At 37.3% G+C, this 24,963-nt stretch overlaps 1 protein-coding gene across 1 annotated transcript in view; it reads left to right on the forward strand.

The window, feature by feature from the left end:
* MND1 (meiotic nuclear divisions 1) overlaps positions 1–24,629 on the forward strand; it is a 67,217-nt gene extending 42,588 nt beyond the window's left edge. Inside the window, exons 7-8 of the mRNA XM_080672359.1 lie at positions 16,114–16,158; positions 24,375–24,629. Of these exons, the coding sequence (XP_080528485.1) occupies positions 16,114–16,158; positions 24,375–24,481 (152 nt within the window). The 3' untranslated portion in view covers positions 24,482–24,629. The remainder of the gene's footprint in view (positions 1–16,113; positions 16,159–24,374) is intronic.
* Positions 24,630–24,963: the final 334 nt, after the last annotated feature.

Consider the following 24,963-nt stretch of genomic DNA (forward strand, 5'->3'; position numbering starts at 1 on the left):
GTAATGTAAAGTTAAATTTAATTTTAGAGATAGGTCCCTGTTTTGCACAGCTCAAGAGGTACATTCACGTGCAGGTAGTACGAAGCCTAGATGGCGGTATGTATTGGCTCTGTCTCTGCTGACTATCCACGGTGATTTTCAGAGTGTGGAGGTAGAAGAACCCCTTGAGCTAGCTGCTAGTCATTTTCTACAAAGTAAGTTTTTGGAAAGACATGTTAGCTCTTTCAGGCCGCCCACAGATTCATTTCATTTATCATCATCCTGCAAAAGAAAATGCTAATCAAATCTACTGCTACAAAATCAACCACTTCAATCTGTTTTAAAGTTTTAACTAATATCCCATGATCCTCAGTGAATACAAGCACATCAAAGCAGCAGGAGACAGGTAGGAGATTACTAGGAAGCTAGGCCTGCTCATGCTTTATCTTTAAAAGAAAAGAGGACATCAAATGTTGTGTGTTTTGCCTAGAACAGCTTCTCAGGAAAGAGAACTTTCCTAACAGTTTCCTTACCCAGATTTCCTATCTTCAGCTGGTTTATTTTCAGGATCAGTATGGCTGTGCCTTCTAGCAGTTAGTTCATCATGAAAATTCTGTTTTTACACAGTAAAACAGTAATCAAATCTGATCCTTCATTGGTTATGCTTACTTGGCTATGCCTTGCTTCCTGATTTCAGGTTTGGATGTTTTCCTTTACCAACTCTTTGCTTTCCTGTTTTATTCTCTTTCTGTCTAGGAACTGCAACTCTTAACAATACCCATTCAGGGTTTCTACATTTCCACTCTCTGGTCCTCTTTGTATTGCTACAGCTGGTTAGATGACCCTGACGGATATCACTTCTACTTATGACCTCCCACTTTTACAGTACTTTTCATAACTTTAATTTCATCTCTCCTCTCAGAAATGATTAAAACTCTTACAGAACTACCCCGACATATACTGCTGGTGATCCTAAGGCAATGGATCATCGTGAGGTACAGAAAATCATCAGGGCTAGAGAATTGTGCCAGACTGATTCATGAAATGGGAAAACTTTTATTTCAGGTATTGTAATTTCAGAGGCTACCATTCCTTGTACCTCTGAATCAAGCAACAATTTTGGCAAGTGCATCACCTCTTAAAAAGAAAAGTAAAACATGATGTTTCAGGGATGATGGATTTTCTGGACAGTAGAAAGCATAGTTGAGGAGGAAGTTTATACTGGTTGCCTGAATTCTGCTTTCCTTCTTGTAATTTGTTTTTCAACCCACGGAAAGCAGTGTGGATGAGTATTATGGGTATGAGGTCTAATTGAAGACGAAAAAGTTTTCTGTTTTAGAGTGAGTTAAAGAGACTTTATCATTCTTCATCAACATCAGACCTAGATTATCTTTTAATATTTATTTATGCAGCCACATCAGATGGATCTATATTTGGATCCAGTGGAAGTTGTAGGATGTGTCCATTTTTTACATTTTCACACTGTACATTTCTGATCTTGATAGGGGAATGAGAGGATAAGTCCTTCCTTCCTGGCTTTGTGCTATTTGTTTCCTTCATTAAAAATATTATATAATTCTATAGAGTATGTTAATTATATAAAATTACACATATTTAATAGACAGTAGATATGCAAGATAATTACATTATTCCATAAGTATATTTTAGATGTCAAGGTAAGTTATCTTTTTCATGGAGAGCTACCAAACTACAACCTGAAGGGGGGAGAAACTGTCAAAGCCTACATGCCTGTAAACATAATTTTTTAGTCTAATTTTAGTTTATAGTTTTATAGAGAAATGTACAATTTCTCTGCTTTTAAAATTCAGCTAAATAAATAAAACTTTATTCAAATGTGGCACTTCCACTTCCAGCCAAGATAGTGATGGACTGGATTTATCCTCCCACCTGAAACCAATATATGAAATAATGGTTTTCAAGACACTTGATATCAGACAACAAAAGACAGTAGTTATTAGAGCAAAGCCTTATGGTTGTTCTCACCTTATTTTGTTGAGAGTTTCCTGGCTGTGGCACAAGGAAGGAGAACCTGGGCAGAGCCCTGCAGACTCCCTTAAGGAGGAGAAGGAATTGAGAATGAGGGAGATCACATGGCTAGAGTTGATCTAGGCCAGCATACTAGAGAGAAGAGAGTTACATAGAAAGAAAACCCTGGATATCTATAGACGGTTTCTCTCAAGTACTTAGTTCATGTAATTGAGGACACTGCCCAAAGCTAGGGAAAGAACAGTCTGAAAGGATTAGAAGGAACAGTGCCAGGCACCCACATAGGACCAGGTATAGTGCCTACTCCTATCAGCCAGATTAGAAAAATGTGTAATTCACAAGGCATTGGGTAGAGTACTCAAGAAGGTCTTGACTGCTCTCAACCTATCTAACAAATCATAAGAGCAAGTCTTGAAAGCATCAAAGTGTTTCAAAGTAACTTTTGGCATTATAGAACAAGTTCAAGAATATTTATAGGAGTACAAAAATATCTAGCACCCAAAATAATAAAATTCATAACGTCTGGCATACAATGAAAGATTACCAGGCATGCAAAGAAATAGGAAAACATGATCCTTAATGAGAAGAATAAACCATAAATCAAAACTAACCCAGAACTGACACAGATGATAAAATTAGAATACCATAAACTTATTTTAAATGTAATCTATATATTCAAAAAGTTAAGTAGGAACATGAAAGATATAAAAAAGATCCAAGTCAAACTTGTGGAGATAAATACTTCTGAATTGGAATGACAGCATATTAAACTTTGTGAAAGGATTAGTGTATTTGAAGACATAGCAGTAGAAATGATCCAAAATGAAACTCAGAAAAAAAAATTTTTTTAATGAAAATAGCATTTAGGAGCTGTAGGACAACCTCAAGTAACCTAACATATTTGTAATTGGTGTCCCAAAAGGAGTGTATGTTGGGGGGCAACAGGGTTTTCCAGGTCAGAAATATATCTGAAGAAATAAATATCAGAAATAAAGGCTAAATTTTTTTTAAATTTGATAGAAACTATAATCCACAGATTCAAGAAATTTAAATATATAAATTGTAAATGGCAATGATCTCCTTATCCCCAAATCTAGAAAACTTTTTTAGATTTTAACCTCTACTTACCCCAAGTTTCCTTCCCAATGAGATTATTGTTTTTAAAATGTGCTTTTTGATAATGAAGGACTTTATAGTATTTTGGCTGCTATCATGTTATTGCAGAATATAATATGCTGGATTAAGGTTTATGAGTTTCACAAATTGATTTTAATAGGATTTGGTTCTTAATAGCATGACTATAGTATTCATATTACAGGAGTTAGGCTTATCTTGAAGTCTCTCATGGCTTATTTTGAAACAGTTTTTCTGCTGATAATAGCTATAATCTTTATGTTCTTGGAGACATGGCTATGTGTTATCTCTTACTTCTCAATAATTCCTGCAGGAAATATTTTTTACATCATGACAACAGAATTATTGATAATCATTAAGCAAGTATTAGCAACATTAGTTGTAAATATCCAAGAAGTGAAAAGTAAAAGGAATAATTTATAAAACATAAAATTTAATTTTAGCTGCTGTGACCATTACATAAAAACAGATAAAATAAATTGTAGTAAAAAAACTTGAAAGTAAATTTTTTTCTGTTTATTTTTATTTCAAGAAAAACGATCTTAAATATAATAATGTTACTTGCAATAAACATTAATATCTCAAGAAAAACGATTTTAAATATGTTACATGCAATAAACACCAAGTATTCAAGAAAAATGATCTTACATGTAGTAATGTTACATGCAATAAACATTAATATTTCAAGAATAAAATAATTTTAAGTGTAATAATATTACCAAAACTGTACTAGCATAGTATGATATCACAAAAGTTGTAGGAAATATTCAAAATCTGCAAATAACAGGATTACTTCTATTCTAGTATTTTCCCCCCTCTGTCTCTATTTTTGTTCATCAGTTTATGTTGTTCATTATATTCCACAAATGAGTGAGATCATATGATATTTATCTTTCTCCGACTGGGTTATGATGCTCTTAAAGTCTATTTTGTCAGATATGAGCATTGCTACTCCAGCCTTTTTTTTATTTTTTCTTCTCCATTTGCATGGAAAAAATTCTTTTCCATACCTTAACTTTCATCCTGTGTGTGTTTTTTGTTTTGAGGTGGGTCTCTTGTAGACTGCATATAGTTGTGTCATGTTTTTGTATACGTTCAGCTACTCTAAACCTTTTGATTGGAGCATTTAATCCATTTACATTTAGGGTTATTATTGAGAGATACTTATTTATAGCCATTTTAATTCTGTGTGGCTAGGTTTCTCTCTCTGTTTCTTCTCAGCAATCCCTTACAACAAACCCTTTAGCATTTCTTGTAATGCTGGCTTGGTGGTGATGAACTCCTTGAGACCTTTTTGTCTGGGAAGCTCGTTATTTGACTGTCTATTTTGAATGATAGTCTTGCTGGATATAGTAATCTTGGTCTCAGATCCTTGTTTTCCATTACCTTGAGTACTTCATACCATTTCCTTCTGGCCTATAGAGTTTCTGATGAGAAATCAGGTGTCAGCCTTATGGGAACTCCTTTGTAGGTAACAGTTTTCTTTTATCTTGCTGCCTTTAAGATTCTCTCTTTGTCTTTAATTTTTGGCATTTTAATTATGATGTGTCTGGGTGTGGGTCTGTTTGGGTTCTTCTTGTTTGGGGTTCTCTGTGCCTCCTGAACTTGTGTGACTTTTTCCTTTACCAGGTTAGGGAAGTTTTCTACCATTATTTCTTCAAACACGTTCTCTATTCCTTTCTCCCTTTCTGCCTCTTCTGGCACACCTACTATTCTAATATTGATACTTTTCACATTGTCCCACAACTCCCTTAAGCTGTCCTCCTGTTTTTTAATTATTTTTTTCTTTTTAATTCTCTAGTTATGTGGTATTTCCAACTCAGTCTTCTAATTTACTGATTCAATCCTCAGCTTCCCCTAATCTGCTGTGTATTCCTTCCAATGTGTTCTTTATTTGTGTTATGCCATTCTTTATCTCAGACTGTTTTTTTTTTCATAGTTACTATATCTTTTTTCATACTGTTGAGCATTTTTAACATCATTACTCTGAACTCTGCTTCAGATAAATTTCTTATCTCTGCTTAATTTATCTCTTCTTCTGGAGAATTCGCTAGTTCTTTCATTTGGGGGTTGTTTCTTTGTTTCCTCATTTTGGTTGTCTGGGTTTGTGACTGTGTTTTAGGTAGAGCCTCTATACCTCTCAATCTCTAATGCAGGACAGTGTTAAAGGCTGTTTCTGACAAATTGGATCAGGCAAAGACTCAAAGCCTCCAGAGACCACCTCTGTCTAAGACTAATAAGATTCTGACTTGAATTGCCCCAGGCAATCGTCCTCAGGTGTGGTGAGAGTTTTCTCAACAGGGTGGGGCAGTTGCTTCTGACTGGAGGCTAATTATTACTTTTAATCTCTTAAGTGGCCTCAGGGCAGGGTGTTTTCCAATAGGGTGTGTCAACTGTCTTCCCCCCAGGCAAGGCAAATGTATATGTGGGAAAGATGTCCTGCCTGAGGGAATGACTCGGCTCAGGAAACTTGGAGTGTCTACTTTCTGAGCTCTATCCCCTGAGTCCCTAGTCCTGAGCTCCACTCTCACAGCTCCAATCCACTTCACCCTCCCTCTGCCAGAGCACAAGGTGAGTGGCTCCACAGGGAATTTTTGTGCATTGGCCCTTTAAGAGTGGCAACTTTCATTTGCCACTCCCTGGCAGACAGCACCCCACTGCTTTTCACAGCTAGATGTTATGTGAGTACCCTCCTCCGTTTGGTGCTCTATGCTGTGGAGCCAGAATCGATATTAGATCCCAGAGTTCTCAGTGGCACCTCCTCTTCCCCCCCACCCCCCAGCTGAGATATCTCTCCAGGACTTCAGTTGCCATCTGTGGGTGCCCAGCCAGCCCTTTCGCAACTCTACCCCTCCTACCAGTCTCTATGCAGACTCCACCTTCGGTCCTTGGGTATCAGGGTTCTCTCCTGTGAGTTTTCCATTGATTATTCAGGAAGCCTTTCTGATTTTAGTTGTAATTCCAGCTTGTTCCTGGGAGCATGTCCATGCAGCATCCTCCTACTCTGCCACCATTTTTAATCCCAAAAGTAAATCTTAAGAAATTTTCTTAGAAATAAATGGCAGGGCATGGGGTGGGGGGGAGGCGGGGGCGGGGTTAATGGAGGGATGAGGACACATATGTAATACCTTAATCAATAAAGAAATTTTTAAAAAAAGAAATAAATGTCAGGATGACAATAACAATGGTGGAGTAAGGATCTCTGAAAGTTTACCCTTCCATGAAAGCTGGCATGAATTGGGACAACCCTGCCAGAATTCTAGGAACAAACCAAAGATTTGCCTATTCAAGAAAAATGGCTGTCCCTATCTGGTTTGGCTCAGTGGATAGAGCATCGGCTTGCTGACTGAAGGGTCCCAGGTTTGATTCTGGTCAAGGCACATGCCTGGGTTGTAGGCTCAATCCCTAGGAGGGGGCAGGCAGGAGGCAGTTGATCAATGATTCTCTCTTATCATTGATGTTTTTATCTCTCTCTCCCTCTCCTTCCCTCTCTGAAATCAATTAAAAAAGAAAAAAGAAAAGAAAAATGGCTGAATCTCAGCAAGAACAGGTGTTTTGTGGTGTTTTAACTTGCCCTATATTCAATCCGTACTCTCCAGCTTTGAAAAATAACAGCCCTGCCGAAACCGGTTTGGCTCAGTGGATAGAGCGTCGGCCTGCGGACTGAAGGGTCCCGGGTTCGATTCCGGTCAAGGGCATGTACCTTGGTTGCGGGCACATCCCCAGTGGGAGGTGTGCAGGAGGCAGCTGATCGATGTTTCTCTCTCATCGATGTTTCTAGCTCTCTATCCCTCTCCCTTCCTCTCTGTAAAAATATCAATAAAATATATTTAAAAAAAAAAAAGAAAGAAAAATAACAGCCCTGCATCCTAGTATCAGAGAAAGCAGAAAGAAGCTGGATCTCTTTAAGTCCCTCATTCCCAAAGAATTGTCATTATGTGATGTCTCTGGTGGTTCCCTGAAAGCCACCAATAGGAATGAATGTCTTTATTTGACCTGGATTGGAGTATGTCAAGTGTTAACAGCCTCTCCCTGGGGAGTGATTGTCTAAAATAATAAGGCAAACAGTAGACTAACCAGAAAGCTTAAAAGGAGAAGCTGAAAGATATGTCCGTTAGTGCCTTAAAAATCATCATATTCCAGGAAATCTAGAAGCCCACATACATGCATAGACCTGTGCACGTTCTCAGGAAAGACCTGAGAAGTTCCTAATCTCCCACCTCCAGCTGACCTTTCTTGACACTTTGTGCAAGCTGGAAGTGAAAGCTAAGGCAGAGTTGTAAATTGCCTGAGTGTTTAAACATGCCCAGCACACACTGGGATGCAGTGAATGCATTGCTCTGTGGAAATTTACTAATGTCTTATTTTTTCTCTTATTATCTATTGTTTTCCACATATTTCTCTTTTTTCAAAAATTGATTAACATTTTAATGCCTAGAGGAAACTTTTGTTTTTATTTTTTGTTTTGTTTTTTTTTTTAATATATTTTATTGATTTTTTACAGAGAGGAAGGGAGAGGATAGAGAGTTAGAAACATCGATGAGAGAGAAACATCGATCAGCTGCCTCCTGTACACCCCCTACTTGGGATGTGCCCGCAACCAAGGTACATGCCCTTGACCGGAATCGAACCCGGGACCCTTCAGTCCGCAGGCCGATGCTCTACCCACTGAGCCAAACCAGTCAGGGCTAGAGGAAACTTTTGAATCAATAACCTAGTCTTCCTTAAGAAACTGGAAAAAGAAGAACACTCTAAACCTAAGGCAAGTAGAAGGATATATAATGAATAGAGCAGAAATAAAAGTAATTGATAATTGATTCTTTAAGTTGATCAAGAAAATTGACAAACTTTTAGCTAGACTGACTTAAGGAAAAAGGAAGATATAAATTTTTAAAATTAGGAATGAAAGAGGGAACATTATTAACCTTACAGAAATAAAAAGAAGCAGTTATGGTCAATAAATTTAATAAGCTACATGAAATTAACAAATTCCTAGAAAGATACAAACTACTAAAATGGTCTCAAGCAGAAATAGACTAAATAGATGTATAACATGTAAAGAGATTGAATTGGAAATAAAAAAAACTTCCTGCAATGAAAAGCCTAGTCTACAAAATTCTACCAGTTTAAAGAAGAATAACTTTTCAAAGAAAAAAATAGAAAAGGAGAGAACACTTTCTAACTCATTCTTTGAGATCAGTATTACTCTGATACCAAAACCAGACAAAGACATCGTAAGAAAAGAAAACTTTAGATAAATATTGCTTATGAATATAGATGTAAGAATTCTCAACAAAATACTAGCAAACCAGATCCAGCGGTATATAAAAAAGAATATGATTAACTGACATTTATCCCAGGCATGCAAGGTTGGTTCAACATATAAAAATCAATCAAATACAGTATATTTTATAGAATAAAGGTGGGGGAACTCCACATGATTATCTCATAAACAAAAAAATAAATATTTGGAAAAAATCCAACACTCTTTCACGATAAAAACACTCACAAACTAGGAATAGAAGTGAGCTTTCTCAATCTAATAAAAAGACATCTACAAAAAATCCATAGCTAACATCATATTAAATGGCAAAGGGCTATATGCTTTCCCCAAGAATGTCCACTCTCACCACCTCTATTCAACATTGTACTAGAAATTCAAGGCAGGGCAATTAGGCAAGAAATAAATAAATGGAATTCATGTTGAAAAGGGAAAAGTAAATGTATTGCTATTTGCAGTTGATATGATCTTAGATAGCCATAAACAATCCACCAAAAAAAAACAACAAAAAAACCCAAAAACTATTAGTGCTAATAAGTGAGGTTACAGCATACAAAGTCAATATACAGAAATTACTTGCATTTTATATACTAAAAATGAATACTCTGAAAATAAGAAAAAAATTTCATTACAATAGCAGCAAAATGAATAAAATACCTAGGAGTAAAGTTAATCAAAGAAGTGTATGATGTACTGAAAACTACAAAACATTAATGAAATTAAAGACCTAATAAATAGAAAGACATTCTATGTTTATGCATTACTAGACTTAATATTGGTAAGATGGAAACACTCCCCAAATTGATCTACAGATTTAATGTAAAACCTATCAAAAATCCAATTACTTATGTCAACATCCAAAATATATATCTATTTTAACATTTTATAACTCAACAATTAAAAAAATAATTCAATTTAAACATGAGCAAAGGATTTGAATAGACATTTTCCCCAAGAAAAGTATATAGTTTTCCAGTAAAAAAACCAACATCTTTAGTCAACAGAGTAATTCAAATCAAAACCACAATGAGATACTACTTTACACCCATTAGAATGGCCATAATAAAAAGAATGGAAAATAATTGTTGGTGAGAAGAAATTAGAACTCTTGGATTGCTTGGGTGTACGGAGGATTATTAAAATGAAGTAGCCACTTAAAAAAATATTGTTGAAAAGATTACATATGTCCCCTTTTTTCTCCCATTGACCATTATAGCCTGCCCCTGCTCTAGGCCTCCTCCACCCTATGCATATATATGCATACAAGTTCTTTGGTTTATCTCTTCCCACCAACTCACCTACCCACCCCCCCAATTCCCACCCCACTCCCCACCTTCCCTCTGAGATTCGACAGCCTTCCCTCTGAGATTTGACAGCCTTCCCTCTGAGATTTGACAATCTGTTCCATGCTTCTATGTATGGATCTATTTTGTTCAACAGTTTATTTTGTGCATTAGATTCCACATATGAGATACTTGTCTTTTTTCTGGAACAGCCACTTTTAAAAACAATATATCTCTTTCCAAAAAATGTTAAACATAGAGTGACCGTTTGAGCTAGCAATTCCATTCCTAGGTATATACTCAAATTGAAAACATGTTCACACAAAAATTATTAAATTGTTCCTATTAGCAATAACCACCTAAATGTTCATCACCTGATGAATGGTTAAACAAAAAGTGGTATATCCATACAAGGGAATAGTATCTATGTATATAAAAGGCTAAGTGACCATACGTACGTCCAACCATACATACGTCTGACTGACCAGCTGGTATATGATGTGCACTGGCAATCCTATATAATAAGAGAGGAATATGCTAATTAGCCGTTACATCCTGAGGCGTAACGACCAAGTGTGTCACAACCAGATCACGGATCAGCAGGAGGGTGGGCCAGCGAGGTACAAGCAGGCTGCGGAGAGCTACAGGAGGGGGCAGGGCAGCAAGCTAGGAGGGGACAGGGGGAGCTACAGGAGGGCGGGGCAGTGGGCGGAGAGCTATAGGAGGGAGGCAGCGACCTACTGGCACAAGGATTTGTGCATAGGGCTACTAGTTTAAAAATAAACGTTGACTTGCGCACGTACGATACATATAAAGCTCTTGTTGGCACCAATCACATCGAATTTCTTTTTTTTTATTTCTTTTTTTTTTATTAAGGTATTATATGTGTACATATCTTACCATTGCCCCCCCACCCCACTCCCATACATGCCCTCACCCCCCAATGTTTTGCATCCGTTGGTTACTCTTATATGCATGCATATAAGTCCTTCAGTTGATCTCTTATTTCCCCCACCTCTCCCTAACCTTACCGCTGTAATTTGACAGTCTGTTTGATGCTTTACTGCCTCTGTATCTATCTTTTTGTTCATCAGTTTATAATGTTTTTCATTATCCCCAAATGAGTGAGATCATGTGGTATTTTTCTTTCATTGACTGGCTTATTTCACTTAGCATAATGTTCTCTAATTCCATCCAGGTGCCTACAAATGGTAGTAATTCCTTCTTTTTTATGGCAGCATAGTATTCCATTGTGTAGATGTACCATAGTTTTCTGATCCAGTCATCTGCTGACGGGCACTTAGGCAGTTTCCAAATCTTGGCTATTGTAAATTGTGCTGCTATGAACACAGGGGTGCATATATCCTTTCTGATTGGTGTTTCTAGTTTCTTAGAATATATTCCTAGGAGTGGGATTACTGGGTCAAATGGGAGTTCCATTTTCAGTTTTTTGAGGAAACTCCATACTGTTCTCCACAGTGGCTGCACCAGTCTGCATTCCCACCAGCAGTGCACGAGGGTTCCTTTTTCTCCGCATCCTCGCCAACACTTGTCGTTTGTTGATTTGTTGATGATAGCCATTCTGACAGGTGTGAGATGGTAGCGAATTGTTTTGATTTGCATCTCTCGGATAATTAGTGACTTGGAGCATGTTTTCATGTGTCTTTTGGCCTTTCTTCTGTCTTCTTTCAAAAAGATTCTATTTAGGTCCGTTGCCCATTTTTTTATTGGATCATTTATCTTCCTTTTATTAAGTTGTATAAGCTGCCTGTAGATGTTGGAGATTAAACCTTTATCAGTGATAACATTTGCAAATATGTTCTCCCATACAGTGGGGTTTCTTGTTGTATTGTTGATGGTTTCTTTTGCTGTGCAAAAGCTTTTTATTTTGATGTAGTCCCATTTGTTTATTTTCTCTTTGGCTGCCATTGCCCTAGGGGCAGTATCAGTGAAAAAGTTCTTTTGGCATATGTCTGAGATTTTGCTGCCTGTGGATTCCTCTAGTATTTCTATGGTTTCCCGTCTTATATTTAAGTCCTGTATCCATTTTGAGTTTATTTTTGGGTATGGTGTAAGTTGGTGATCTAGTTTCATTTTTTTGCATGTATCTGTCCAATTTTCCCAACACCATTTATTGAAGAGACTGTCTTGACTCCATTGTATGCTCATGCCTCCTTTGTCAAATATTAATTGCGCATATTGGTTTGGGTCGATATCTGGATTCTCTATTCTATTCCATTGATCTATATGTCTGTTCTTGTGCCAGTACCACGCTGTTTTGAGGACAGTGGCTTTGTAATACAGCTTGAAATCTGGTATTGAGATCCCACCTACTTTGTTCTTTCTCAGGATTGCTGTGGCTATTCGGGGTCTTTTTTTATTCCAGATGAATTTTTGGAGAGTTCTTTCTAGGTCTGTGAAATATGCCGTTGGTATTTTAATGGGGAGTGCATTGAATCTATAGATTGCTTTGGGTAGTATGGACATTTTAATGATATTGATTCTACCAATCCATGAACATGGTATGTTCTTCCATCTGTTTACATCTTCCTCTATCTCTTTTTTTCAGTGTCCTGTAGTTTTCCGCGTATATGTCTTTTACCTCCTTGGTTAGGTTTATTCCTAAGTATCTTAATATTTTTGGTGCGATGGAAAATGGGATTGCTTTTTTAGTCTCTCTTTCTGTAAGTTCACTGTTGGTGTATAGAAATGCCATCGATTTCTTGGCATTAATTTTGTATCCCGCTACATTGCCGAATTCATTTATTAAGTCTGTTAGTTTTTTGATGGAGTCTTTTGGGTTTTTTATGTACAATATCATGTCATCTGCAAATAAGGACAGCTTTACTTCTTCTTTTCCAATTTGGATGCCTTTTATTTCTTCTTCTTGTCTAATTGCAATGGCTAATACTTCCAGTACTATGTCAAACAGGAGTGGTGAGAGTGGGCATCCCTGTCTTGTTCCTGTTCTTAGGGGAAATGGTTTTAGTTTTTGCCATTGAGTATGATGTTAGCTGTGGGTTTATCATATATAGCTTTTATTATGTTGAGGTATGATCCTTCTATTCCCACCTTGTTGAGAGTTTTTATCAAGAAAGGGTGTTGGATTTTGTCAAATGCTTTTTCTGCATCAATTGATATGACTATGTGATTTTTATCTCTCAATTTGTTTATGTGATGTATCACATTTATTGATTTGCTGATATTGTACCATCCTTGCATTCCTGGGATAAACCCTACTTGGTCATGGTGTATGATCTTTCTGATGTACTGCTGGATCCTATTTGCTAGAATTTTGTTGAGGATTTTGGCATCTACATTCATGAGGGATATTGGCCTGTAATTCTCCTTCATTGTGTTGTCTTTATCTGGTTTTGGTATTAGGGTGATGCTGGCTTCATAGAAGGAGCTTGGAAGTGTTCCTTCCTCTTGAATTTTTTGGAATAGTCTGAGGAGGATAGGTTTCAGTTCTTCCTTGTATGTTTGGTAAAACTCTCCTGTGAAGCCGTCTGGCCCCGGGCTTTTGTTTGCCAGAAGCTCTTTGATGACTGCTTCAATTTCTTCCATAGTTACTGGCATGTTGAGCTGTTTAGATTCTTCCTGATTGAGTTTTGGAAGGTTATATTTTTCTAGGAATATGTCCATTTCCTCCAGGTTGTCCAGTTTGTTGGAATAGAGTTGTTCGTAGTATTTTTTAACAATCCTTTGTATTTCGGCAGGATCTGTTGTTATTTCACCTCTTTCATTTCTGATTTTGTTTATTTGGGTCCTCTCTCTTTGCTTCTTGGTGAGCCTGGCTAGAGGTTCATCAATCTTGTTTATCCTTTCAAAGAACCAGCTCTTGGTTTTGTTGATCTTTTGTATTGTTTCTTTGGTCTCTATGTCGTTTATCTGTGCTCTGATCTTTATTATTTCCTTCCTTCTGCTTACACTGGGCTTTTCTTGTTGCTCTCTTTCTAACTCTTTGAGTTGTTGGGTTAGGTAATTAATTACCATTGTTTCTTGTTTTTTGCAGTAGGCTTGTAGAGCTATGAACTTCCCTCTCAAGACTGCTTTCGCTGTGTCCCATAGATTTTGGATTGTAGTGTTTTCATTGTCATTTGTTGCCATGATGTTTTTTATTTCTTCTTTGATCTCTCTGGTGACCCAGTCATGGTTTAATAGCATGCTGTTTAGTCTCAATGTGTTTGATTTCTTTGGGTTGTTTTTATTGTAGTTGATTTCCAGTTTTATGCCACTGTGGTCTGAGAAGATGCTTGATATGATTTCTATCTTCTTGAATTTGAAGAGACTTTGCCTATGTCCCAACATATGGTCTATCTTTGAAAATGACCCATGTGCACTTGAGAAGAATGTATATTCTGTGGCTTTGGGGTGAAATGTTCTGAAGATGTCAATTAATTCCATCTGGTCTAGTGAGTCATTTAGGATTGATGTTTCTTTGCTGATTTTTTATTTAGAGGATTTGTCCAATGGTGATAGTGGGGTATTAAAGTTTCCTACTATGATTGTATTGCTGCACATCGAATTTCTTAATAGTATTACTCCTTTGGGACTGCCTTGTCATAAATTAAAATTGAAAGTAGGTGCAATCATCATGTTACTGAGAAATCTTTTTTTAAAAAATATATTTTGTTGATTTTTTTACAGAGAGGAAGGGAGAGGGATAGAGAGTTAGAAACATCAATGAGAGAGAAACATCGATCAGCTGCCTCTTGCACACCCCCTACTGGGATGTGCCTGCAACCAAGGTACATGCCCTTGACTGGAATCGAACCTGGGACCCTTCAGTCCACAGGCTGACGCTCTATCCACTGAGCCAAACTGGTCAGGGCGCTACTGAGAAATCTTAATAGTTAATGGGGTCTTTGTAATGGTACTAGATTTATTATCAAAATATTGCGAACTAACATAATCAAAGCTGAAGTATTAACAGGATCTGTGGAAGCAGAGGTTGTTCTGATTCCAATAATTGATTTGTCCCTGTCTGACATTGTTCTCTCATCTAAATTAATTCAAAGACAGTTTCCCGTGATGCCAGCATTTGCGATGACTATTAATAAATCACAAGGACAAACTCTAGACAGAGTAGGAATATTCCTACCTGAACCTGTTTTCGGACATGGTCAGTTATATGTTTCTTTCTCTCAAGTTCGAAGAGCGTGAGACGTTAAAGTTGTAAATACTTCATCACAAAGGAAATTAGTCAAGCGCTCTGAAAGTGTTCTTACTCTTAAAGTGGTATACAGGGAGATATTAGAATAAGTTTAATCAATTTATCAGTCATTGTTTTTATCAATGTTTTTATATCATGTTTTTGTTTTTATATCTTTTTTTGTTTTTATATCATGTCTTTGTTGTTATGTCATGTTGTTATTGTTTACTTATTAATCAATTTATATTATTTTCATACACATTTTACTAATTTTCTTTCATCTTTGACACTTCTGTTATAGAGAAAGGGTGAATAGTGATATTAAAATATTTCTTCTAATTAATTTACTTTCAATGTGCACGAATCCGTGCACCAGGCCACTAGTTTGGCAATAAAAAGGAATGACGTAGTGACACATGTTATAACATGGATCAAACTTGAAAACATTGTGATAAGTCAGAGAAGCCAGACACATATTACATGATTTCATTTAGGTGAAATGTCCAGAACAGGGAAATCTATAAAGATGGAAAGTAGATTAATGGTCTCCAGGAGCTGGGGGAAGGGAGAATGTGGAGTGACGCCTGATGTGTATAGGATTTACTTTTGGGTGATAAGAATGTTCTGGAATTAGTTGGTGTTGGTTTTACACCATGTGAATATAATAAAAACTGAATTACATGCGTTCACATAGTGAATTCTATGGTATATAAATTATTTTTCAATAAATAAATAAATGCCATAAAGATATTTATGTTCAGTTGATCATGACATTGTTATGTGCTATGTAGATTAACTTGAAAGACAATACAGACACATTTAAAAGCAAGATGTGTAATTAAATGTAAGTAAATATTTCCTCCTACAGGGGTACTGTATGACCATAGAAATTTTTTTAGGTCAGGTTTATTGTGATCTGATATATATACAGTACACTAAAATTCTTACCATTAAACTAATTACTGACCTTCTTTTGGTGTTGTAAATTGTTTGAGAAACACATCTCAGTTGAACTTACATGTTGTCTTTAAAAAAGCAAGTATAATAATGACACTTAGGGAAGGGAAACTGCTCACCTTGACTTTCTATTAATGATAATCTAACTGCAAGTAGGTTTGTGAGATACAATATGTCACTATTTTTCCTTTTTTTCATAGCCACTTTAGTTGTATAAACTTTTCTTCATGTAAGAAAAAGAATATCTAGATAAATGAAGACTATTGTATGTGTGTATGTGCATGTGTATATATTTTTTTCTGTGTTTTTTTTTCCAGGTCAAGCAAATAAAGTAGCCAAAGACGCTGCTAACAGATGGACTGGTATGTATTATAATGGCACTGCTAAACTATAGTTAAACTTCTTCCACACTTACTATGATGTGAAATACAGAAGCTATTGTGTCTAGTTTTGTTCAAGGAAAGATGTTTTTGGAAATGCATGCATTAAGCAGGTTTTTATATATTAAATCATTTTAAGTTATTCAAATTTTTTTTAAATCTTTTTATGCGTCATTTTGTAAAGTATAAGATATTTTTTAAAAACCAAAGATTACTTCCAGTTTAACTTTTGTGTGATTTTTCTCAGGTAAGTCACTTAGGCTAATCACTTAACCTTCATACAACTTTAAGAGTTTTGTGGAATCCTAAAGATTTGTCTTCTTGCTAATAATAATAACAGCTAACATTTGGTGAGTTCTGATTTTAAGCCAGGCATTATAAAGAGTGTCTGTGGCACATTCTCGTTTTCTCTCTACAACAATCTTGTGAGGTAGATAGGATTATTATCCCTAATTTTGGACATGAAACAGAGACCACCAGGAGTCCATGGCCACACAGGTGCTAGGGCAGTAGAACAGGAATCAGAATCCAGCTTTTCTGAATTCACAGTTCAGGCTCTTATTCCCTATGTGATACTGTCTTCTCTGTATCCCTGCCTTCCTGTAAATGCCTCATTAACCCATTTGCCAGTGGATATATCCTCTGGTCTACACCAGAGATAATCTTAAGAAATGGGAATTATTACAGCATTATCTGTGTGTCTTAAAGTTTAGAAGAAAGTTTAAAAATTATAATTGCTGTGAATTATATAAAAGTATGATTAGTATTGTTAAAACTTGTCTGAAAATTGCACTGATGTTTTTTCAGTATTTAATTGTAAATTAATGGTAAGTGAACTCTTCCATCCTGGTAAGAGTTTATAATGCCTTCACATGTGTTACTCATCCTCATTTTGTTTCTGTGGGGGAGGATGGATAAGATTGTGTTAATGCAGAGATCAAAGAGCTTTAAAGTCAAAGGTGATTAAATCAGTCGCTGGAAGAAAGAGATTTGAGCCAAGTTTCCCTGACTCTGTGTCCAGGCCTGTGTATTTCTTAAAAAGTTGTAGAATCATTTTTTCTTGTCTATTTTAGAATTAAGTAGATGGATAAAGTCAATGTAATTGGCCTCTGGTTCCTATAAAATTGCCATCTTATTTACTATGAAGCTATTTCATAAATAATGTAATGCTTTTGTGTAAAAATAGAAGGGTAAAACAGCAAACTAATATTAAAGAAAAGAGAATAATGAGCCCTGGCCTGTGTAGCACAGTTGGTTGGGCATTGTCCCATGCACCAGAAGGTGTGGGGTTCGATTCCCACCTAGTTAGGATACATGCCTGGGTTGCAGGCTCCATCCCCAGAAGGGGGTGTGCAGGAGGCAACTGATCAGCGTTTCTCGCTCTCTCTAAAAAAAAAAAAAATCAATAAAAAATATATATTTTAAAGAGAATAATGAATTATGTGTTCAATAAAGTATTGAGAAGTAATAAATACAGTACTATCATATGGATTTGTGAAATATAAAATTTTGAGTAAGAACTAGTAAGTGGATTTTTAGGTTAAAAATAAGACAAACCCTAGCTGGTTTGGCTCAGTGGATAGAGTGTCAGCCTACAGACTGAAGGGTTCCAGGTTCGATTCCAATCAAAGGCACATGCCCAGGTTGGAGGCTTGATCCCCAATAAGTGGTGTGCAGGAAGCAGCTGATCAGTGTTTCTCTCTCTCCCTTCCTCTCTGAAATCAATAAAAATATATTTTAAAAATATAAGATAAGAATCACAAAGTGATTTCCCCCAATAGTTCTCAGCAAACAGTAGGAACAGGCAGCCTGTGTAAAGGGTAAGAAGAACTTGACTCTGAAAGGACTCCAAGTGTGTTCTTATTGGCTCTGTGACTTAATTTAACTTCTCGGACCTGCTTCCTTTCCAATGTGGACAGTTATCTACCTCATATTTTGGAAGGATTAATTAAGATAGTTGGTAAGCCATTTAGTACATTAGATACATGGATTAATACTCCCCTTTTCCCTTCTCCTCTTAAAAAATGCTTTTATGTTTTACCGTTTATCATAAACTCCCAAAATTAAAATTAAAATTTTTTTTCAACAACTTTTTCCCCTATGTCCTTAGCTGAGAAAGAACCTGGCACTTTTAAAATTATGTAGGAAGGAAGATATTTTTACAGCAGCAGGAACAGCTGATAAGAACCCTATTTCCACTTGAGGTTATAACTTGCTCCTTCCAACATAAAAGTGTTATAAAAAGATCATGGAGTTAAAACAATTACTCTTCTGAAAACCTCTCAGTCTTCAACAAAAGAAAATATCAATAATACTTATAACTAAAGAGTGTTATGTAATTATCAGTTAACTAGTTAACTAGAGGCCCAGTGCATGAAATTCATGCACGGGGGGGGAGGGGGCGGGGGGGCGGGGGCGTGTCCCTCAGCCGGGCATGCACCCTCTTGCAATCCAGGAACCCATGGGGGGATGTCCGACTGATTGGGATCAGGCCTAAACTGGCAGTCGGACATCCCTCTTGCAATCCGGGACTGCTGGCTCCTAAACGCTTGCCTGCCTGCCTGCCTGCCTGCCTGCCTGCCTACCTGCCTGATCGCCCATAACCACTTTGCCTCATCGTTCCTAACCGCCTCTGCCTGCCTGCCTGATCACTCCTAACCGCCTCTGCCTGCCTGCCTGATTGCCCCTTAACCACTCGCCTGCCTGCCTGACATCCCTAACTGCTTGCCTGATCACCCCTAACCGCCTCTGCCTCGGCCCCCGCTGCTGCGGCTTCATCCAAAAGGACATCGGCTGTCCGGTCTAATTAGCATATTACGCTTTATTATTATAGATGTTTGGTTTCTTTTTACTTAAAAAAGTCCCTGCCCTAACCGGTTTGGCTCAGTGGATAGAGCGTCGGCCTGCGGACTCAAGGGTCCCAGGTTCGATTCCGGTCAAGGGCACCTTGGTTGTGGGCACATCCCCAGTAGGGAGAGTGCAGGAGGCAGCTGATCGATGTTTCTAACTCTCTATCCCTCTCCCTTCCTCTCAGTAAAAAATCAATAAAATATATATTTTAAAAAATAAAAATAAAAAAGTCCCTGAAATATACAGGTTGGGACAAAACTGGGTTTACCATTGTGAATATGTCAAACACAGAGTGTATTCGTGTATTAATATTTATTATTGTATTGTTTTCCATATGAACAACTGTAAACCTACCTTTGCCCCACCCTGTATATAGAATTGAGAATATTTACTGTTCAGTAATTCAGTATTTCAGTTTTATAGAATGAGAGATTGCTTCAGGATACAAATATAACTAGAAATACCACGCTGAAATGTTTTGTGGCACTAAATACACTTCAATGCAATTTAATAAGTTATATCATTTAACAGCTCGTTTAATAACTCATATAGTGGAGTTTCAATGACTTAGTATGAGAGGCATCTTAATGAACAAGGGGGGATAGATGTGGTGGATATGATATTGCCTATCCTATTCCTGTGTCTATCTTGGATGTGCCCCCATATTGATTAACAGGAATTCTACCAGTCTTAATAAGGCTGTTTCTTTAAAAAACAACAACAACAAAAAAACACACACACACTGTTTTTTAGCTGTTTATAAAAATTTCCACATAATAGGGAAATTATTTGACAGGGAATGAAGTATCAGGATGGTGGGTAACATTGTCTTGAAGGCAGCTTGAGAACTTGTTTAATGGAGTCTTTTGAATTGGTCCATTAAGCATTGTTGTGGAGAAGCTTTTATTTGTTCTTCTGTTTGTTTTTAATCTTAGAGGGTTTGTAATAAAATGATTTCTTGCCCTCGGGGGAATCAGGAACTCCTTTTGCAGAGGCTATAGCCTTCCTGTGGTGTTTCATTTTCTTCTCTCTGAACTAGAGTTGAAGTCCATTTCTCCAGACTTCCTGCTTCCAAACCTGCATGTGTTCTCTCATTTCGTGGAAGTCATTCTGTGCTCTTGGAGCCCTGTTCTGAACGCTGACCACATAGCACTTGATCTTTTCTAACATACATACCACTTTGAAATTGTTCAGTAGTAAATTGATTTTTCTCTCTATTCTGTGTCAGCTTGAAGGCATAGGTTCTTTATGTTCTGGAATTTCTATAATACACTTAATGCCTGTCTCATGTAGTAGCGGGCCCTCTGAAAGTATTTGGCTATGCAGACACTGTTGAAACTAAACATTATTCTGGAGTACCTAATGCTATTAGTATTTCATATTCTCTCTAAGGTCCTTATTAAAAGTAAAATTTGTTTTAGATTTTTTTTAAAAAGTAAAAATTTATTTAATATCTATATGTTGATATTCTATAACACTTTAATTGAAAGGAATGAGGATATTTTTAAACATTGTTCTATTTGATGTGTTAGTATTCACCTTAGAAATGAACTTTATTTTAAACATTAAGTTAATCTTATTTGATACCTAGAATTAAACTTCTTTTGTTTTTGTTTGTTTGTTTTATAATTTTTTATTTTGTTAAGTATGCCCAAATATTCCAAGCATAGTAAATAATGTGTTTTAAACTGATCAACTAGCATTTATAGTAGAGGAAGCATTGTTATCTCTAGCATGAATGTAATGTACTGCATGGAAAACTGTCATCTGTCTTGTCATTTTAATAATATTAGAGGCCCGGTGCACAAATTCGTGCACAGATGGGGTCCGGCCAGCCCGCCCCGATGGGGGTCAGTCTGGGCCAGGCCGACTTGGGGGAGGGGACGCTGGAGGTTAGCCGGCTGGCCCTGTCCCCAATCGGGGAGGGGGGGCCAGAGGTGAGGCCAGTTGGGAGAAGGAGCTGTGGGAGGTTGGGGGGGCCGGTCGGGGGAGGGGCTGCGGGCAGTTGGCGGGGGGCCGATCGGGACCCCGATTGGGCTGGTTGGCCACCGCAGTGCATGTCATAGCGACCGGTTGTTCTGGTCGTTCTGTCATTCCAGTCACTTGGCTTTTATAGATAGATAGATAGATAGATAGATAGATAGATAGATAAATGATGAACATTGAATTTTTATGAGCTAGATTTAATATACAATTTTTTTCTAAATGAAAAACACTACCTTGACCTCTTCCCATTTCCTGTCTCCAGAGCAAGCTCTTTCAACTCTTTTAGCTGATATATATATATATATTTGGTTATTTATAATCGTATCTCCAAGTAACATTCATATATTGCTTTTGCTTGATTTTTCAATTTTAGGCAATTCTGTTATTCCTAATGTAAAACTTTGCTATTCTGCATCTCAACTATTACATATTTCCTTCCTTGCTCCTTATTTTCAGCATAATTATTGTAATTCAGTGTTTGCATTATTGATTATGATTAAGAATGTTTACATTATGAAGATTATGTAATGCTGTGCACAACTGAATGTATTATTCTTACCCTCTAATAGTTCATAGTTGACTTTGTGTTAATAGTTGACTTTGTTTACATAGGTTTCCATGTACTTATTGCTAATTCAATAGCAGTTGTTCATCATTTTCATCCATCTTCTTTTTTTCAATCCTCACCCAAGGATATGTTTTTAATGATTTTAGAGGGGAAGGGAGAGGGGGAGAGAGAGAAACATTGATGGGTTGGCCTTCCATACACAAGGTCTCGGGTTCGATTTCCTGACCACAAATTGAACCCAAGACCTTTTTCTGTACAGAACAGTGCTCCAACCAACTGAGCACACCAGCAGGGCTTATCCATCTTCTTGAAGAAATTGTTCCTGTTTTGTCCTGTCTGGTCCTCTTGCCTTCTGTGGCTAGTACACAGCTGTCATCCTAGAATTTCCTTTCACCATCATCCTGGGATTGCTTGCCTCTGCCCTATGTTGGATTCCCTGATTTCCCACTTTCTGTATCTCATGTCTTTCTTAGATTTACTCCTTCATTTATGTAGATCATATCCTGGAGTAGCTTTCTCTCTTCATGTCATACAGTGGTTTGGAAATAACTGTGTTCCTCTGCATCACAGCCATTAACATAGCCCTTCCAGGTAGAGATCTCCAGGTTCAGGGATTACTTTTCCTTGCCTTTTCTTCTGGGAGTAGAAATATCTTGCTCTTGCTTAGCCCAGGCTGCTTCACCATCTCTTGTAGGCTTTTTTCATCCTTGCCTGTACTCTCCACTAGCTTTGTTTGGTTGTGCCATCTGTTTTCTGCTGCAGTCCCCAATCTGGATGGCTTAAAAAGCAGAAATTTATTTTCTCACAGTCCTGGAGGCTGGAAGTCAAGATCAAGGTATCAATAGGGTTGGTTCCTTCTGAGGCCTTTCTTGTCAACAACTACATTCTCACTGTGTCTTCTCACAGTCTTCCCCTCTATGCGTGTTGGTGTCCTTGGAATTAAACTCCTTAAAATAACATTTTTAAAGTGATCAAACACTATATTTTAATTTGCTAAGGATACCATAACAAAATACTTCAGGCTGGGTGTGGCTTAAACAAAAGATAATTATTTTCTCACAGTTCTGGAGGCTGGAAGTTCAAAATCAAGGTGTCAGCATGTTTGGTTTCTTTTAAGACCTTGGTTTGTAGATGGCACTTTCTCGTGTGTCCCCTCATGGTCTTGCTGTTCTTGTCTCAGTGTGTCCATATTTCCTCTTCACGTAAGAATACCAGTCAGGTTGGATTAGGGCTGCCCTAATAAGCTCATTTTAACTTAATCACATCTTTGAAGATCAATTCAGACCTTTTGACCCTCTTCACCAAAATGTGTCTTTCACTCCATTGATTTGAAAATGAAATAAGTAAAAAAATAAGGGTGGGATCAATTTTCCAAATATAGTCACATTCTGAGGGGCTGGGGATTAGGACTACAACATATGAATTTGGGGGAGGTGACATAACACTCCAAAAGAACCTATTTTAACTCTTTACTTCACTGTCACTGCTAATACAGTGCTTAATATTTATAGAAAACTGGAGGCCCAGTGCATGAATTTGGGCACCAGTGGGGTCCCTCGGTCTGGCCTGTGGGATTGGGCCAAAACTGGCTCTCCGACATCCCCTGAGAGGTCCCAGATTGCAAGAGGGCGCAAGCCAGGCCAAGGGACTCCCCCTGCACACAATTGGGGCCAGGGAGGGACACGGGAGGTTGGCCAGCCAGGGAGGGACCATAGGAGGGCTCCCGGGCATGTCCGGCCTGTCTCACTCAGTCCTGATTGGCTGGACCCCAGCAGCAAGCTAACCAGAGCATCTTCCCCCTGGTGATCAGTGCATGTCATAGTCGACCAGTCAACTGTCTGCCCCCTGGTGGTCAGTGTGCATCACAGTGAGCAGTTAAGCGGCATTAGCATATCATTAGCATATTATGCTTTGATTGGTTGAACAGATGACCGGACACTTAGCATATTAGTCTTTTATTATATAGGATTCTGAACCAGAACACTTTTACCATTATTTTTCTTTATTTATAATACATATTCATTATAAAGGTGGTATATGTACATTAAAGAAAATACGTAAAATTAAAAAAAGAAAACTCACCATCCTTCCTATTCCCCAAGTGCAACCACAGTGAGCACATTGGTACTGCCTGTGCAAAGAAACCCAAGTGATTAGACATTGAGAATGCTTTTATTTATTTTTTCTTTTATTATACTTGGATGAAGATTTGACCATACATTTTTGTACACAATTTGTTTTATTTCCTTGGGATAAATTCCTCTAAGTAGATATTATACTTTTTCAGTGGTATCATGCATTTATATTCCCCTAGAGGACACTAAAGATACATCTATTCCTATCTTGGTTTTTTGAGAGGGGAACCCCTTTCTCTCCTCACCCCTCTCCCTTACATGGCCTGGCTGCCTGGAAGCCATTACTTTCTGTTGGGGAGGGAAAAGGGTCTGGAGAGAATGTGTTCCCTTTGGGAATAGGAGCAGCTCTAATTCGCGAGGTGACAGAGTCCTGACCTCTGCTGTGACTTGGAAGAGGCACCGCCAGCTGTTCCCTGTCTTTGGATTTTTCCTAAGTCGGCTATTCTTCAGTGGCACCCAATTTACTGGGTTTTTAAATATGAGATCCGTTTATTCAAAATACTCACCAAATACTTTCTGCTGAAATTAATTTGCCATTATGCCATTACTCTTGAAAATAAAGAACCTTCTGTAAGTAAAAACAATGGATAGAATTATATTTGAAATGTTTTATGATGGTATTTTGAATTCTCAAAAAATATTTCTTATTTTCTTTATAGATAACATATTTGCAATAAAATCTTGGGCCAAAAGAAAATTTGGATTTGAAGAAAATAAAATTGATAAAAATTTTGGAATTCCAGAAGACTTTGACTACATAGACTAAAATGTCTGATGTTGGTAAAGGATCTATGTGCTTGTGAATATGTAAATTATTTATGTTATCCAACCAAGTGTACAGAATTGTCATTTACTGGTAATTGTGATGATCATTCTGTTAATTTTAAATAAAGTATAAGGTGTAGATGTTTTTCACATTTTTTGTTTGATGGAAAACAGGATGGTAGCCATATCCCCACAGTGCTCATCAAAGTAGGCCAGCTCCTAAGTTAGGTTTACAGAGAATTTTTTTGAGGTCAGAAGCCATTATGATTTGATAACATTTTATAGTTCCATTCAACTATTAAATATTAAGAACTAAGGGTACTTTTGAAGGCTCTATTATACACATGCACTCACACATAAACACTTGGAAATAACTGTAAAACTCTAGTCGCTGACTTTAGTATATCTCAGTATTTAATGGTAAATGTATGTGATGAATTCTCAATATACTGCATTGTATTTGCAAATTCCCACGGGGGGCAA

The sequence above is a fragment of the Plecotus auritus genome, assembly GCF_963455305.1.
Source record: "Plecotus auritus genome assembly, chromosome: 6".
In the NCBI taxonomy this organism is placed as follows: Eukaryota; Metazoa; Chordata; class Mammalia; order Chiroptera; family Vespertilionidae; genus Plecotus; species Plecotus auritus.